General features: G+C 36.0%; 1 protein-coding gene across 6 annotated transcripts in view; it reads left to right on the top strand.

Annotated features, from left to right (window-relative positions):
- Positions 1–14,996, top strand: part of LOC129732349 (sodium/potassium/calcium exchanger Nckx30C) — a 191,789-nt gene that overhangs the window by 159,949 nt on the left and 16,844 nt on the right. For all 6 annotated transcript variants that reach the window (XM_055693164.1, XM_055693163.1, XM_055693161.1 and 3 more), the window contains 2 exons: positions 611–868; positions 994–1,130. In XM_055693164.1, coding sequence (XP_055549139.1) covers positions 611–868; positions 994–1,130 — 395 coding nt within the window. The remainder of the gene's footprint in view (positions 1–610; positions 869–993; positions 1,131–14,996) is intronic.

Genomic DNA, 14,996 nt, shown 5'->3' with positions numbered 1-14,996 from the left:
TGTTATAAATTGCATAAGTGTTTAACTGTTTTACTGCAGAAATGATCAAAAGCTCGAAGTGAAGCGGATAGGTTAATAGAGTGTTCCTCCATTGAATTAAAAAGAAGTAGACGCATGGTCGATCAATTCCAGAATCTTCATTCTTGGAAAGTAAAATTACTATAGTTGCAGTATTCGAGAGTCAACCTAAGCGAATGATTCAAAATTCTCAATCAACACTTTTAAGGTTTAACAGTACACTTTTGTTTTTTGTAAATCCAGTTCAGTTGGGAGAATAATATTTAACCTTGGTCGAATAATGTCTTTAATAAAACAAAACACGATGTCTTAAGTAGGTATTAGACGACGCAAATATTTGCTATTTTTGGTACGATTTTTATTTGCACAAAATAAAATCTGTATTAAAAACGCAAATATTTGCTATTTTTGGTACGATTTTTATTTGCACAAAATAAAATCTGTATTAAAAACTAGCGAATATTTGCTTCGTCTAATACCTGCTTTATAAACTAATAATTGATGCCACATGTTCAAATAATAATGTTTCAATGTCAATTTAAAATTTCTAATATTTTCTTTGTTCTCTTTCTTCTTCAACTTCTTCTCCCAGGGTAACGAATTAGAAGAAGAACCACCAGAAGCATTAAGCATGTCTTGGCCAAAGACAACTAGGAAACGAATAACCTACCTATTAGTTGCTCCAATTATCTTTCCACTGTACTTAACACTTCCCGACACTAGAACACCAAGGGGTAAGCGGTTTTTCCCTGTGACGTTTATAGGTTCGATTCTGTGGATAGCCGCATACTCGTATCTTATGGTGTGGTGGGCTAATGTTGCTGGTGATACGGCGAAAATACCACCGGAGGTAAGCACTTATGTTCCGGAGATGGGGACGGCTGTCTAATTTCGACTTCGCTGGGCTCATCGAGAGGGCCTTCGGTGTGTTTTTGTTTCTAACAATTTGTATGCTAATTTGGGGACTACTTACAGGTGATGGGACTGACATTTTTAGCAGCTGGTACCTCAATTCCCGATCTGATCACGTCTGTGATTGTGGCTCGGAAGGGCTTTGGTGACATGGCAGTGTCGAGTTCGGTCGGAAGCAACATTTTCGACGTAACGGTTGGGTAAGTAATTACTTTTCAACTGTCTTTGTTTCTTGTTGTCATGAAGTTTCGTTACGTCCGTAAAATAATGTAAGCCCTGTGTATTTTATATTTAAATGTCCCATTTGTGTATTTCTATTTATGACCGATTTGACTGAGCGGTTAAACTACCGAATCTATTTCACAAAACTACATTTTAATTACTTTTGGTTATAGATTTTTTCATGAGCAGCAAAAAACTTTCTATTTCGCAATTCGCATTGTGAATTTTTGACTGACAAATTCACTACTCAAAGTAACTGCTATTTAACCAAGAGATTATAAACAAAAATACTGTCATTCAAAAAAAATGCTCGCGTCGATATGAATATTTCCACATAACGATTTTCTAGTTTGAAACTCGAAACATTCAATTTGAGCACAGTTTCGAATGCGAAGCAATCCACTATCAAGCTTTAGTGGTAGCTCTAGTGGAGGTCAGAAACCAGAAATCAGGTCTACCAAACAATGCTGATTATGTGCATAGATCGGATGTGAGGCAGTGATGGGCTGAATTAAAAAACTATGAAAACTCAAACAATATTTTCTGAATTGTTTTACGGTCTTCACGCCGAGCGTTGTGTCTATGAGCAAAATGATTCGCCGTTTTTAATACAGCAAGATATACATATCATTCTCGGCATTTCTGTGGAATTAGTTCGATGGAATCCCGATTAAAGAATAAAACAAACGATAGCACAAAAATATCTGAACTTGATAGAAATAATTTCCGGAGTGCTTATAAACGAATAAATAACAGATCAACTTCATTACGTTAATAAGCTTGATAGGATTTATTATTATTGTTATTTATTCACTCGTAAATAGGTTTTATAATATTAACGAGACCAAGCTTAGAACACAAGGTGATACAAAAATAGTTCGTAACATAACATCATGATATGTTATATTTCCGATATACTCAGCAGGGCGGGATACCGTATCTCAGTGCAGTACAGTGAAACCAATTTTATAGAGTGTTGTCAGGAAAAGTTTCAGTACTATATTATGACTACTGCTGGAAAGTAGCCTCTAGAAATAATCAATTCTAAACCGACCCTCACCAATTTCAATAAAACGTCATATGTTAGAGAGTTGTTTTCAATTTACAAAAAAAAAACTAATGACTATTTTGTACGATTTTGGTGCCATGCCTGATATAAAATTAGGAGACATTTTCCTAAAAGGCTGAGGCGCCCCAACACCAAAGCCAAATGCACCGACAGCGACAATTAACAGCTCAAAACTTTGTTCGTTCGAGTGGTTTTTTACAAGACTCTTGGGGCCACGTCATGCACTCACGAAGCTTTTTCACAAAGTTGTACTCAAAACTTTCGCTTGGATCGTTTCAGTTGTTAGCTGTGTTTGACGCTCTCAATCAAGTATTCTGCCCATTCCGAAGTAACCATGGTTCTTTTGAACAGTTTACCTGCTTCAATTTTTTTTATAGAACTACGTCTCTCGGGATGTTCAGCTACTTAGGAGTGTAAAATGAAAATCCAAAAATGGAAAACAGGGAAAAATATGCCCAATTTAGGTCAGTTTTCAATTGATTTTCTTCGTTCTTGCAGCAATCGATTGGAAAATCTTCTATGCATCTGTTAAATGCGGAAAATTGTTATCCAATTATTCGAACTATTGTGCTATTGAAAATTGTCAAGCCTTTGTATTATTTTTTTGTATTTGTATTTGTCTGTTTTTCATCTGACATGAGTAGTGTCTTAATGAATAAAGAAAAATTTACAAAATTGTCGAACGTGATATCTCATTTCTAAAACGACTAGAAGTTTCACTGATGTCGTAGTGATCCTTCACAAGCATGAAAGTCCGAATCATCGAGGGTATCGCCGCATCGTATGCATAGGCAGTACGGTGGAATCTTTCCTGCAGCAGTGACCGGTACCGGAGAGGACGTTGAGCCACACGAAAATCCAGCATGGAAAGTAGTCGAGGGGAGTTAACTTTTTCATTGAGCGACTTCGCGACGAACAACGCCTGTTGAATTTTACGCCTTTTTTCAAGTGTGTCCAAAAGAAGGTGACGTAAGGCCAGTCGGATAAATCTTCGCTGAACGCCTTTAATTCTATCGATCCAGCACGAATCAACAGAATTCCAGACAATGCAAGCGGTCTCTAGAATTGGTCTCACCAACGCACAATACAAAGACTTCAAACAGTATGGATCATTGAAGCCTTTGGCAACTTTCGAAATGAAACCAAGTTGTCGATTGGCCTTGGCAATTATCGAGATGTAGTGGTTGTTGAATGACAGTACTGGATCCAGAACGACTCCCAAGTCATTCATTTTCTCAACCCTTCGAAGTGAAGTCCCGTTAATGCAATAATCAAATATAACCGTTTTATGAGCGATGGAACGTGATGACGAGACAGTTTGGCCAACAGTATATTGTGATCGATTTTGTCGAAAGCCGCCTTCAAATCTGTGTAGATGACATCCACTTGAGTTTTGTTCTCCATTGCAGTAATACAGGTGCTGGTGAAATCCAACAAATTCGTGGTAACAGATCTCCCAGGCATGAAACCGTGCTGATCATTAGAGATGTAGCTTATAGACTGGCTACGGATCACATCACTGACGATTATTTCGAATAGCTTTGACGCTGCCGATAAGCTTGTTATGCCTCGATAATTTCTTACGTTTCTCTTGTCGCCAGATACAAACACGGGAAACATAAACGATTGCTTCCAAACTTCGGGAAATTCTCCATCGTTGAAGGAGCGGGGGAAATGGCTGCGAGTGGCGCAGCAAAATCAAAAGCACAGCGACAGAACATCACCGACAATATACCGTCAGGTTCCGGAGAATTTGAACTTTTCAGCTTTTTCGCAGCAGAAATAACCATTGCAAAAGTAACCACAAACGATGTCAGATTAAAGCAGTCCATAGGAATGTCTGATGCAGCAGACTTAGCTTCGCTTGCAGAGGCAGGAGTTTCGTTGAACACCGATGCAAAAAAATTTAGCGAAGAACTTGCAAGATTCGGCAGAAGAATCCGCTTCAACGTCACCCAAGACCACGTTGCACGGCACGGTAGAATTTTTTCGTTTACTGTTAACGAATTTCCAGAAACTTTTCGGGTTACGTCGGAAGTTAAACTGCATTTTCATGACATAAGCTTTGTATAAAGCCGAGTTCAGCTTTCGATACGCTTTGCTGGCGCGCTGGAAACCAATTTTGCTGTAAGAAGATCGTAGCACGCGATGCTTTCGTTGGCAAGCATTTTTTTCCGCGTTTAAGTTCACGTAGCAGTGGGGTACCCCAGGCAGGCGAAAAAGGCCGTCTCTTTGATGGAACGTTCATTTGCAACCATTGCTGAACAATCGAACAGAAACTGGCAGCCATATCATTGACATTCTGGCAAGCATTTAGGCAATCCCAGTCAACAGTAGAGAGGTAACCACGTGATTCGCCGTAATCAGTCTTGCCAAAGTTCAGAATACGCTCATTACGAAATGGATTCCGATAGTCAACCCGGCTCGTTTGTTGAACTGGAACAGATATTTCCAACGGCGGATGAGGTGGGTCAAGGGGCAGTAGTGGTGCAGCAGCAATGTCAACAGTTGTCTTGCAGTTAGAAGAGCAAAACACAAAATCAAGAGTGTGATCAAAGAGCGGGGGCCTAGTGTGATTGGTAACGTCTCCGCCAACTACGCTCGACGCCTGGGTTCGAATCCCACCGCCGACATAGGTGTCGATGGTTGTGAGGTGACGTGATCCACTCACAACCAACCCAACTGGTCTAGATTCAATCCTAGCCGACACCGGCGATTTTCTGAGGCGAAAAATCTCTGGGATCACGCCTTCCATCGCATGAGGAAGTAAAGCCGTTGGCGCCGGTCCGTTAATCAACGGGTCGTGAGTTAGGGTCCTGGGTGGAGTCGCCTCCCTGGGCGTCGGTGATTGACACAACAACAGGGGCGGAACTAGACCGACGAAAAATAAGCGAGAATAAAAAAAAAAGAGTGTGATCATATTCGTTACGATGCCAATTAGCATGAGTCAGTGCAAATATTCCATTCCGTCTAATAAAGTAGCACTTGATGAAGATATTGTCGATGTGTCATCCAGAAGTACGTTACCGTCAGCCGATTTACACCACTGCAAACGAGGTTGATTATAATCTCCGCATATCAGCACCTGGTCAGCAAACGAGGCGTGGTCACATGTTCTTTCATCTACTGAGGATCACGGCTGAGGTCAGGTGGAATGTAGACAACCCCAATCAGCAACCGATTACAACCAAACACAGCTTTAACAAACACCTGCACTAGTATTTCGCCATGACGAGTACGTACTAGAGTGGAAGTGTGACGATGATGAACTGCTATCAAAACGCCACCAAAAGTCGTTTTATTACTATTAATGCGACTGCGATCACAACGGAAAACATTGTACTATGAACCGAAGATTTCCACAACATTGTTGGCCAGTAAGATGACGTCGTAGTTCGTAGCAGGTCGTCAATTTTAGTCCTTACACCTCGGACGTTTTGGTAGTAGATCCAGACACAGTCAGTGGGGGCGAAAACGGGGGCAATGGCGACGGGCTGTAACACAGAACGATTGAGTGGCTGAGAAGGAAAATTTTGAGACGGGTGCTCGCCTGTGATGGGAACCCGTTGGTCCCCACCGTCCAATGTACAGTACATTAAATTGGCGTCTGGTCGTTATCCACCGGTTTGGCTGCTGGTCGATGAGAGTTTTTTGACTGGTCCATAAACTCCCTGAACACTTGTCCTTCTAGCCAAGTCGAAGCAAGTAGAGCTCGTTCTTGTAATGACGGGTCCAATCCAATTTTGAATGAAACAAACGACATGTTCGAGACATCCTTCCCTTTCGGTACCAAACGAATCACGTCGTAGCAATATCAAGACACCGTGCCACAATTTTTTGCACGTCATCGGAGGAGATAAATGGCTGAAATCCCGACAAATACAACCAAAACTTTGGCACAATAGTGCCGATGGAGAGATCGTTGAGGTCGATAGATCTTGTTCCGCGCTCCGTTATCAAAGATGTGCAGTCGTATTGTTCCACACAGGGGCGTTTTATTTCGGGTTTAGGCCAAGCTCGACGCGATGGTGTAAGTAATATGTTAGTTTTACTACCACCTGCATTCGAATGAGACAGTTCAATACCATCGAATTTCTTGCCCAATTTATCTACCGCATCCGCTAGCAGCTGAACTTGATTTGATAAATCTTTCGAGGGATCCGTAGCAGCAGTAGAACCACCCTGGGAATTATAGTTTTCTTCCAGGTACTGTCTAACACTTCGACCATTTAGTTTAGTCCGGCAATCAGTGCAAATAAACATTGCCTTACCTTGTGTGAAAAGGTCCTGGTGAGTACGTTTGTTAATTCCACAACATTGTTGGCTAATGTGGAAGTATGCATCACAAAAGCCACAGCATATCGGTTCGATCTCGTTCACATCCAATTGGCATTGTTTGCACATCTTTTTTGCCATCGTTACCGGTTCATTCGCACCAAGTAATAACGTTGGAGTAGAGGCTAGTGAAATAGTTTATTTGGCGGAATTCAATGTCGATTTTTTAGCGGCGTATCAATCCAATTTTCAATGTCCCACAGCACAGTATGATCACAATCGGTTTAAATAACACAGTAACACAAAAAATACGATTATCGGACGAATTTTACAACGAAAAACAACGATTTTAAAATCAACTATCAAACGCGCATTTACATGTTTACATCTACAGTACACACACAAGCCTTGTTGAAACGCAGATTTCGACCTTCGATTGGTCACTTGATGCTTGCTTTCCCTGGCACGGTCGACAGAGTTATATACCTAGCAAATCGGGAAAGCACTATTTGGGCTATATAAGAGCCTGTTTCTGTTTAAACCAATCAGCTTACTTGTTGATGGCCACTAGGACGGTCCTAGCTCAGCAGCAGTAGCAGTTCGTTGCAATACTTGCGTTGTTGGATTCGGGTATGAACGCGAATTCTATGAATTATATACGCCATGATTAAGATAGACTATTTTTTCATTGTTAATAGCTCTCATTCAACACTATTTACTAGTGTAAATCTCAAACTGTTCTGGCTCCAAAAATATTTGTTATTATTAATACCCCTTTCATATAAAACTTTTTCACAATCTAGTAGTAAGTAAAAAACTACCAACAGACCAAAATAACACCTTTAGCCCATAGGAACATCTGTGCAAAGTTTTGGTTAGATAAAAAATAGTCGATCAAAATTGTTGCCCTCTTTTTTAATTGCTCTATCACACTGCACAATGGTTCAGAAACTGAATCAGGGGAGAATTTTTATCTAGAGCTTGATAGCAATATTGTAGAGAAATACGTCCTTTTACAAAGTTGTTATGTTGTTAAGTTGTATTGTACGTGAAATTTCGGTTTTCGAAAATTTTTTTTTCTGATGCCAAATGACTTAAAAACGCATGAAACGTCGAGAATTGGTGTCATCTGAAGAATTTTTTTTTGCAAAAATTTAATCTCTGGGACTTAGTCGTTTTTTCAATTGTGGAAGGCGGAGTTCAAAATGTTTAGAATTTATCTTTTGAAATTGATTACTAGTCTCTCGAAATAGCTTGTATAATGATATACACTATAACTAGCATCGAATACATTATGTTTCATTAGGGTGGTTCATTTATTCGACATAGGGTGGTTCATAATATTGTGAAAAATGAGTATAAAATGAAAAAAATCACTTTTCACTGAATACCAATAGAAAAATTCCTGAAAATATATTATTCGTTATATCATCGTCGTTAGGGTGGCTATATTGAATTGGAAAAATTATAAGTAAAATGGCAAAATATTACAAAACAAATTTACAAAGTGTATCAAACTACTCTGTGCAAAAAAAAATTATCTCAACCAAAATTAAGATTGTGTCTCGTGGAAAATGTTGAATGCTTTCATGTCATTTGCAAAATCACACACGGGAGGTACATGGAATTTTGATATTTGAAAAATGTTTTCGATTTCAAGTGTCTTAAACTTACAAATGAAACGGTGGAAACTGATGGAATATGTTATACTACTTTGATTGAAAAATCTACTCTCTAAGACACTTGCACTCGTCTTTCGATTGTTGTACCAGACAATTTATTCGTTTTATTCACCACAATAATGTCCTTTGCTAACACTTGACCGAACACACAGTGCTCTGGCTTAATATAATCGGACAAAATACTGTATCGATGTTATTCAGTGATAATGAGAGTATAGGGATCTCAATCAGATACGCAACACAATTGACGTTGTTTCTGGGTTTGCGTCGTTTCGTCAGTTCGGCCATACATTTTCTGTCAAGTTTACATCATCAGAACGTGAACGAGCCCATTGGCTGAAACTTTGCATAGACGTTTTTATAGGCAAAAGATGCCATTTTGTGCTAATTTATTGAAACACAACTCATTCTTAGAAAGCTATTGGAAAATGCTATTTCGGATAGGTATTGATGATTACAAAAATTTTTAGAGCCAACACGGTTCGTTTGAGCGGTGTGACATCTTCGGCAAAGTTGTAGATAATAGTTTTGTTTTCCAAAAAAATATACACTCTAAAAGCAAATTACTAATTTAAAAAAATAAAGAAAGGTATAAATTAATTATCGAAAACAGCCTATTTGAAAAAATTGTTTTTTGTTAATAAAAACTACGAAAGTTTTCCTGAACAACGAAACCAGTCATGGAGAAATCAGAAAAAAAGTTTTATTTTTTAAATTTATTTTTTTTTCACAGTGTACAATTTTTTTTGAGGAACGAAGTTATTATTCACAACTTTGCCAGATACACTATGCCAATCAAATAAACCGTTTTGACTGTAGAAATATTCTTAATTCCTCATAGAGTGCTCTATTGGAAATTAAAAATATGTCTACAGTCAAAACGGCATAGTTTCTTCGGCAAAGTTGTAGATAATATTTTGTCCTCCCAAAAAAATATGCATTTAAAAAGAAATAATTGAAAATAATTTTTTTTTTTCAAAAAATATTTTTTTTTTTCTTCAAAAAATGATAACTTATTTTTCTTGATTTCTATATGATCGGACTGGTTTCATTGTTTTAGTAATCTTTCGTAGGTTTTATTTAAAAAATCAAGTTTTTAAAAAATGAGCCCTTTTGAATAATTAATTTTTAATCTTTCTTCTAACTTTTGAATGAATAATTTTTTGAGTGTAATTTTTTTGGAAAGACAGAATTATTATCTACAACTTTGTCGAAGACGTCACACCAATCAAACGAACCGAAGTGCTTTTTTTATTTTATACTCATTTTTCACAATATTATGAACCACCCTATGCCGAATAAATGAACCACCCTACTGAAACATAATGTATACGATGCTAGTTATAGTGTATATCATTATACAAGCTATTTCGAGAGACTAGTAATCAATTTAAAAAGATAAATTCTCAACATTTTAAACTCCGCCTTCCGCAATTGAAAAAACGACAAGTCCCAGAGAGTAAATTTTTGCAACAAAAAAAATTCAGATGACACCAATTCTCGACGTTTCATGCGTTTTTAAGTGATTTGGCATCAAAAAAAAATTTGAAAACCGAAATTTCACGTACCCCCCCCCCCCTTGGGTGATTTTTCGGTTTCAAAAAAGCCAAACTTAAATCGCTTTGCGCCACCCCATTTTAAGTCCGATTGAGCTGAAATTTTGCACAGGGTGTTTTTTCGAGCAGGTGAACATTTTGTATAGGGTTTTTTTTTTTTGAAATTCGAGATGACCATTTTGGTTGGCACCCTTGTAAACATATAATCGTAAATATCTCAATTCTACTCACAGTTATTGATGCTATTCATAAAAATATGTCCTTTCATTTGGTCAATATGTCTTTTCATTTGGTCATAAAAAACATCTCTTGATCTCAATGTGAAGGGCATATTCATATCTGTATATGGGAAATTTTTTTAAAATATGTTATTTTTTTATTAATTTGAGAAAATTATCTAAGAACATGACAAAAGATATAATGATTTTAAGAACAAAATATTCGATGTTTTAGTCTTTTTTATGAAAAATAGAAATAATTGCCTTTGGTTTGATCCAAGAAGATCGAACATCCACAACTTGCTCAAAAGTTGAGTTTTTGAAAATAGAGTATATCGATCAAAGCTGTTTTTATGGTTGTGCAATTCCACAAAAAAACGTGTAACCAATTTAATCGACCATTTTTGATTTGGCTGAAATTTTGCATGGATGTTTCTATGGGCAAGAAAACATTTTGTGCTATTGATTAATTTTGTTTTTAGAACACGACTCCTACTTTAAGAAGCTAATTTAAAATACTATTTTGGGAAGGTATTGATGATTACAAATATTATTAGAGCCAAAACGGTTTGTTTGATCGGTGTGACATCTTCGGCGAAGTTGTAAATAATAATCTTTCCGAAAAAATTAGGCTGATACAAAATTCGAATTCTGTTTTATGTCCAAGGTTATCAAAGTTAGTAAAGGGGGTGGCAAAAAAATAAATAACACCGAGACAAAAAAATAGAAATATCTTTGATCAAAGTTTGCGTGCAAGTTATGCCGTTTGTAACTTGCACTCAAATAAATGTTGAAAAAATTACAGTTTTTTATTATTATTATTTATTTCGCTTGTCTTTTGACGACACTCTCGCTGTCACTGGACTTGTTTGTTGGTAAATAAAGCATTTATTTGTCGGAAAACCAATAAAATGAACAAAACGTTTTGAGCTTTTTTTTCTTCCCCTTCCAATATACAAGATTTTTGAAGGGGGGGGGGGGGGGTGGGGTGACATAAAATGAAAATAAAATTTGTAACGGCCTTACACTCTAGAAAATTTTTTTTGGTTATTAAAAAAAGTTAAAATAAATATTGAATACTTATAATCTAAAAAAGTTCATTTCTTAAAAATCTGATTTGACTACAAAAGATTACTTAAACAATTTGAGACTGTCCGATCATGGAGAAACCGAGAAAAAAAAAGGAGAAGCATATTTTTTTTTTGGAAGGACAAAATTACTATCTACACCTTTACCAAAGACACTATGCCAGTTAAAGAAACCAATTGGACTGTGAAAATATTTTAATATCCAATAGAGCACTTTATGGGTAATTTAAAATACTTTTACAATTAACGGTATGTTCTATTGGTATAGTGTTTTTGGAAAGTTGAAGGTAATAATTTAGACCTTCCAAAAAAATAAACCCTGTACAGGATGTTAGGATTTTTAATTTAAATCCTTAGAACAAAGCAATTTTTATGGTCACCCTATTTCGGAGCTGGCCGCCCTAACGACCCAAAAAATACGAGTTTGATTATTTTTGAAGAAGATCAATCCCTGAAATTTTAAGCACAAATGAAACACTGGGTGAACAGTTCCAAAATAGGGTAACCGAGCAGTTCCACAAAAAAATGTCCCAGTTTTAATTTTCTTTCAACTGTCATTTTTGATTTAGTTGAAGTTTTGTATAGACAGTTGTTTGGGCCAAAGATGCCATTTTGTGGTATTCGTTTGATTTTTTGGAACACGTCACGTTTTTTCAGAGCCAAGACGGTTCGTTTGATCGGTGTGACGTCTTCAGCAATATTATAGAAGATAATTTTGTTTTTCCGAAAAAAATATAGGGGAACTGCTCCATTATTCATCTTAGCTAATATATTCATCTCATACAATATGAAAACACAATTGAAAACAGAAAAAATCGCATATTTTCTAACTAAATCGATCTGCTAATCCATGGAATGGATTCTTCTTAGTTCACTTTAGATTTTTCATAAAGTATAATCCTCAAAAACTCACTTGAAAGCTCTAAATTTGATATAATAGTCAGGCATCTGCACTCGAAAACTCATTTGTTTCAATCACCTACCTCAGAAAACAAAATCCGCGCATTGTTCTGTACGGCTACAACGGGACTCGTTCAGCAGCCAACCAAAGTTTTTCTCATCACTTGCGGACCATTTTTTATTTTAATCACTAAACAAAATCACTCACTACACTAAGAGTACTTTAATCTTTGAAGCGTTCACCTCAAATTTCCAAAAACCAGCTTGAATTAGTAGAAATATATGAGATGAATTTATACAATTCCTAAATTTCAACTGTATGTATTTTCATCTGTTTTCACTGCCTTGAAGAAAATCAAAAGTTGCCAAATCGGTTTCTGTTAATACGACAAATCATACTGAAAATGTTGAATTAGTCCGACATAATGGACATAAATGGACAGCACTGCTGTGGTTACCTAGGTTACCATATTTGCACGTAAACAACTACAGCGGATATCTAGGTAACCCACTACGACGGGCTGCGGCTACGTTCATTCATGATAATGTGATTCATTCATGATTGACAGTGCACTGCAGTATGATGAATATGGGGTCATCGTGAGATGAACAATTGAGCAGTGATTTGAGTTTTGATGTATATGGAAGCATTATGCAAAATGGTTTGTTTTACGAAATTCAGGATAAATCTAGCTAATTTTACTAAATATACAATCCTGAACGATTCTATAAAAGTACGTAAGCGTATTTTGTTTATTTGTTCAATGATTTCATGAAAATTTGTTGTTTAATCCGTGCATTCTTCGTGAATATCGGCTTAATGAGATGAATAATGGAGCAGTTCCCCTACAGTCTGAAAGAAGTTTTTGCCTTTCTCCTAGAAAGGTATAGCAATCACTGAAAAAACTAAAGGTATTAAAGTGCTCCAGAGGGCCGAATATCATATATCACTCGACTTAGTTCGACGAGCTGAGCATTTTCTGTATGTATGTATGTATGTGTGTATGTGTGTGTGTGTGCGTGTGTGTGTATGTATGTGCAACTTTTTTTTCTCATTCACTTTTCTCAGAGATGGCTGGACCGATTTCCATGAAATTAATTGCAAATGAAAGGTGTAGTTACCCCATAGGTTGCTATTGAATTTCATTGTAATCGGATTTTTGGTTTAGAGGTTATGTATCAATATGTAAAAATCACGAAACATCAATATCTCAGAAACTACAGAAGCGATTTTAACAAAACTGATGTCAAATGAACGGGCTATCTTCAGAATTCTTAACTTATAAATTTCATAAAGATTAAACATATAGTTCAAAAGTTATGTACAGAAATGTTTTCCAGATGCTGTTTAAACTCACTCACTTTTTTTAGAGATGGCTGGACCGATTTTCACAAAACTAGTCTCGAATGAAAGGCCAAGTTGTCTTATTAGTTGCTATTGAATTTCATTGTAATCGGTTTGTAACTTTGTCCGTTATTTATAAAAATATAAAATCACGTTATAAAAGCAAAGCATACATCAAAAACTGCTTAAACTCACTTACTTTTCTCAGAAATGGCTAGACCGGTTTTAACGAAATTAGTTGAAAATGAAAGGTCTAGTGGCCTCATAACACCCTATTGAACTTCATTGTAAAGAGCTAACCACATACCACGTGGACAGATTTTTGACGATATTATTTTTACAAATGATAAGTTTGAATGAGAAAGGCTGAGTCTGACCGCTAAGTGGATTAATTTAGGTTCTTTTTGAAAAGAACGTGAACGAGCCCATTGGCTGAAACTTTGCATAGACGTTTTTATAGGCAAAAGATGCCATTTTGTGCTAATTTATTGAAACACAACTCATTCTTGGAAAGCTATTGGAAAATGCTATTTCGGATAGGTATTGATGATTACAAAAATTTTTAGAGCCAACACGGTTCGTTTGAGCGGTGTGACATCTTCGGCAAAGTTGTAGATAATAGTTTTGTTTTCCAAAAAAATATACACTCTGAAAAAAAAATTACTAATTTAAAAAAATTAAAGAAAGTTATAAATTAACTATCGAGAACAGCCTATTTAAAAAAATTGTTTTTTGTTAATAAAAACTACGAAAGTTTTCCTGAACAACGAAACCAGTCATGGAGACATCAGAAAAAAAGTTTTATTTTTTAATTTTTTTTTTTTAACAGTGTACATTTTTTTTGAGGAACGAAGTTATTATTCACAACTTTGCCAGATACACTATGCCAATCAAATAAACCGTTTTGACTGTAGAAATATTCTTAATTCCTCATAGAGTGCTCTATTGGAAATTAAAAATATGTCTACAGTCAAAACGGCATAGTGTCTTCGGCAAAGTTGTAGATAATATTTTGTCCTCCCAAAAAATTATGCATTTAAAAAGAAATAATTGAAAACAATTTTTTTTTTCAAAATATATTTTTTCTTCTTCAAAAAATGATAACTTATTTTTCTTGATTTCTATATGATCGGACTGGTTTCATTGTTTTGGTAATCTTTCGTAGGTTTTAATAAAAAAATCAAGTTTTTAAAAAATGAGCCCTTTTGAATAATTAATTTTTAATCTTTCTTCTAACTTTTGAATGAATAATTTTTTGAGTGTAATTTTTTTGGAAAGACAGAATTATTTTCTACAACTTTGTCGAAGACGTCACACCAATCAAACGAACCGAAGTGCTTTTTTTATTTTATACTCATTTTTCACAATATTATGAACCACCCTATGCCGAATAAATGAACCACCCTACTGAAACATAATGTATTCGATGCTAGTTATAGTGTATATCATTATACAAGCTATTTCGAGAGACTAGTAATCAATTTAAAAAGATAAATTCTCAACATTTTAAACTCCGCCTTCCGCAATTGAAAAAACGACTAAGTCCCAGAGAGTAAATTTTTGCAAAAAAAAAATTCAGATGACACCAATTCTCGACGTTTCATGCGTTTTTAAGTGATTTGTCATCAAAAAAAAATTCGAAAACCGAAATTTCACGTACCCCCCCCCCCCCTTGGGTGATTTTTCGGTTTTCAAAAAAGCCAAACTTCAA

This window comes from Wyeomyia smithii, chromosome 3 (assembly GCF_029784165.1).
Source record: "Wyeomyia smithii strain HCP4-BCI-WySm-NY-G18 chromosome 3, ASM2978416v1, whole genome shotgun sequence".
NCBI lineage: Eukaryota > Metazoa > Arthropoda > Insecta > Diptera > Culicidae > Wyeomyia > Wyeomyia smithii.
The sequence above is the reverse complement of the archived record's forward strand: the minus strand, read 5'-3'. Positions and strand labels throughout refer to the sequence as shown.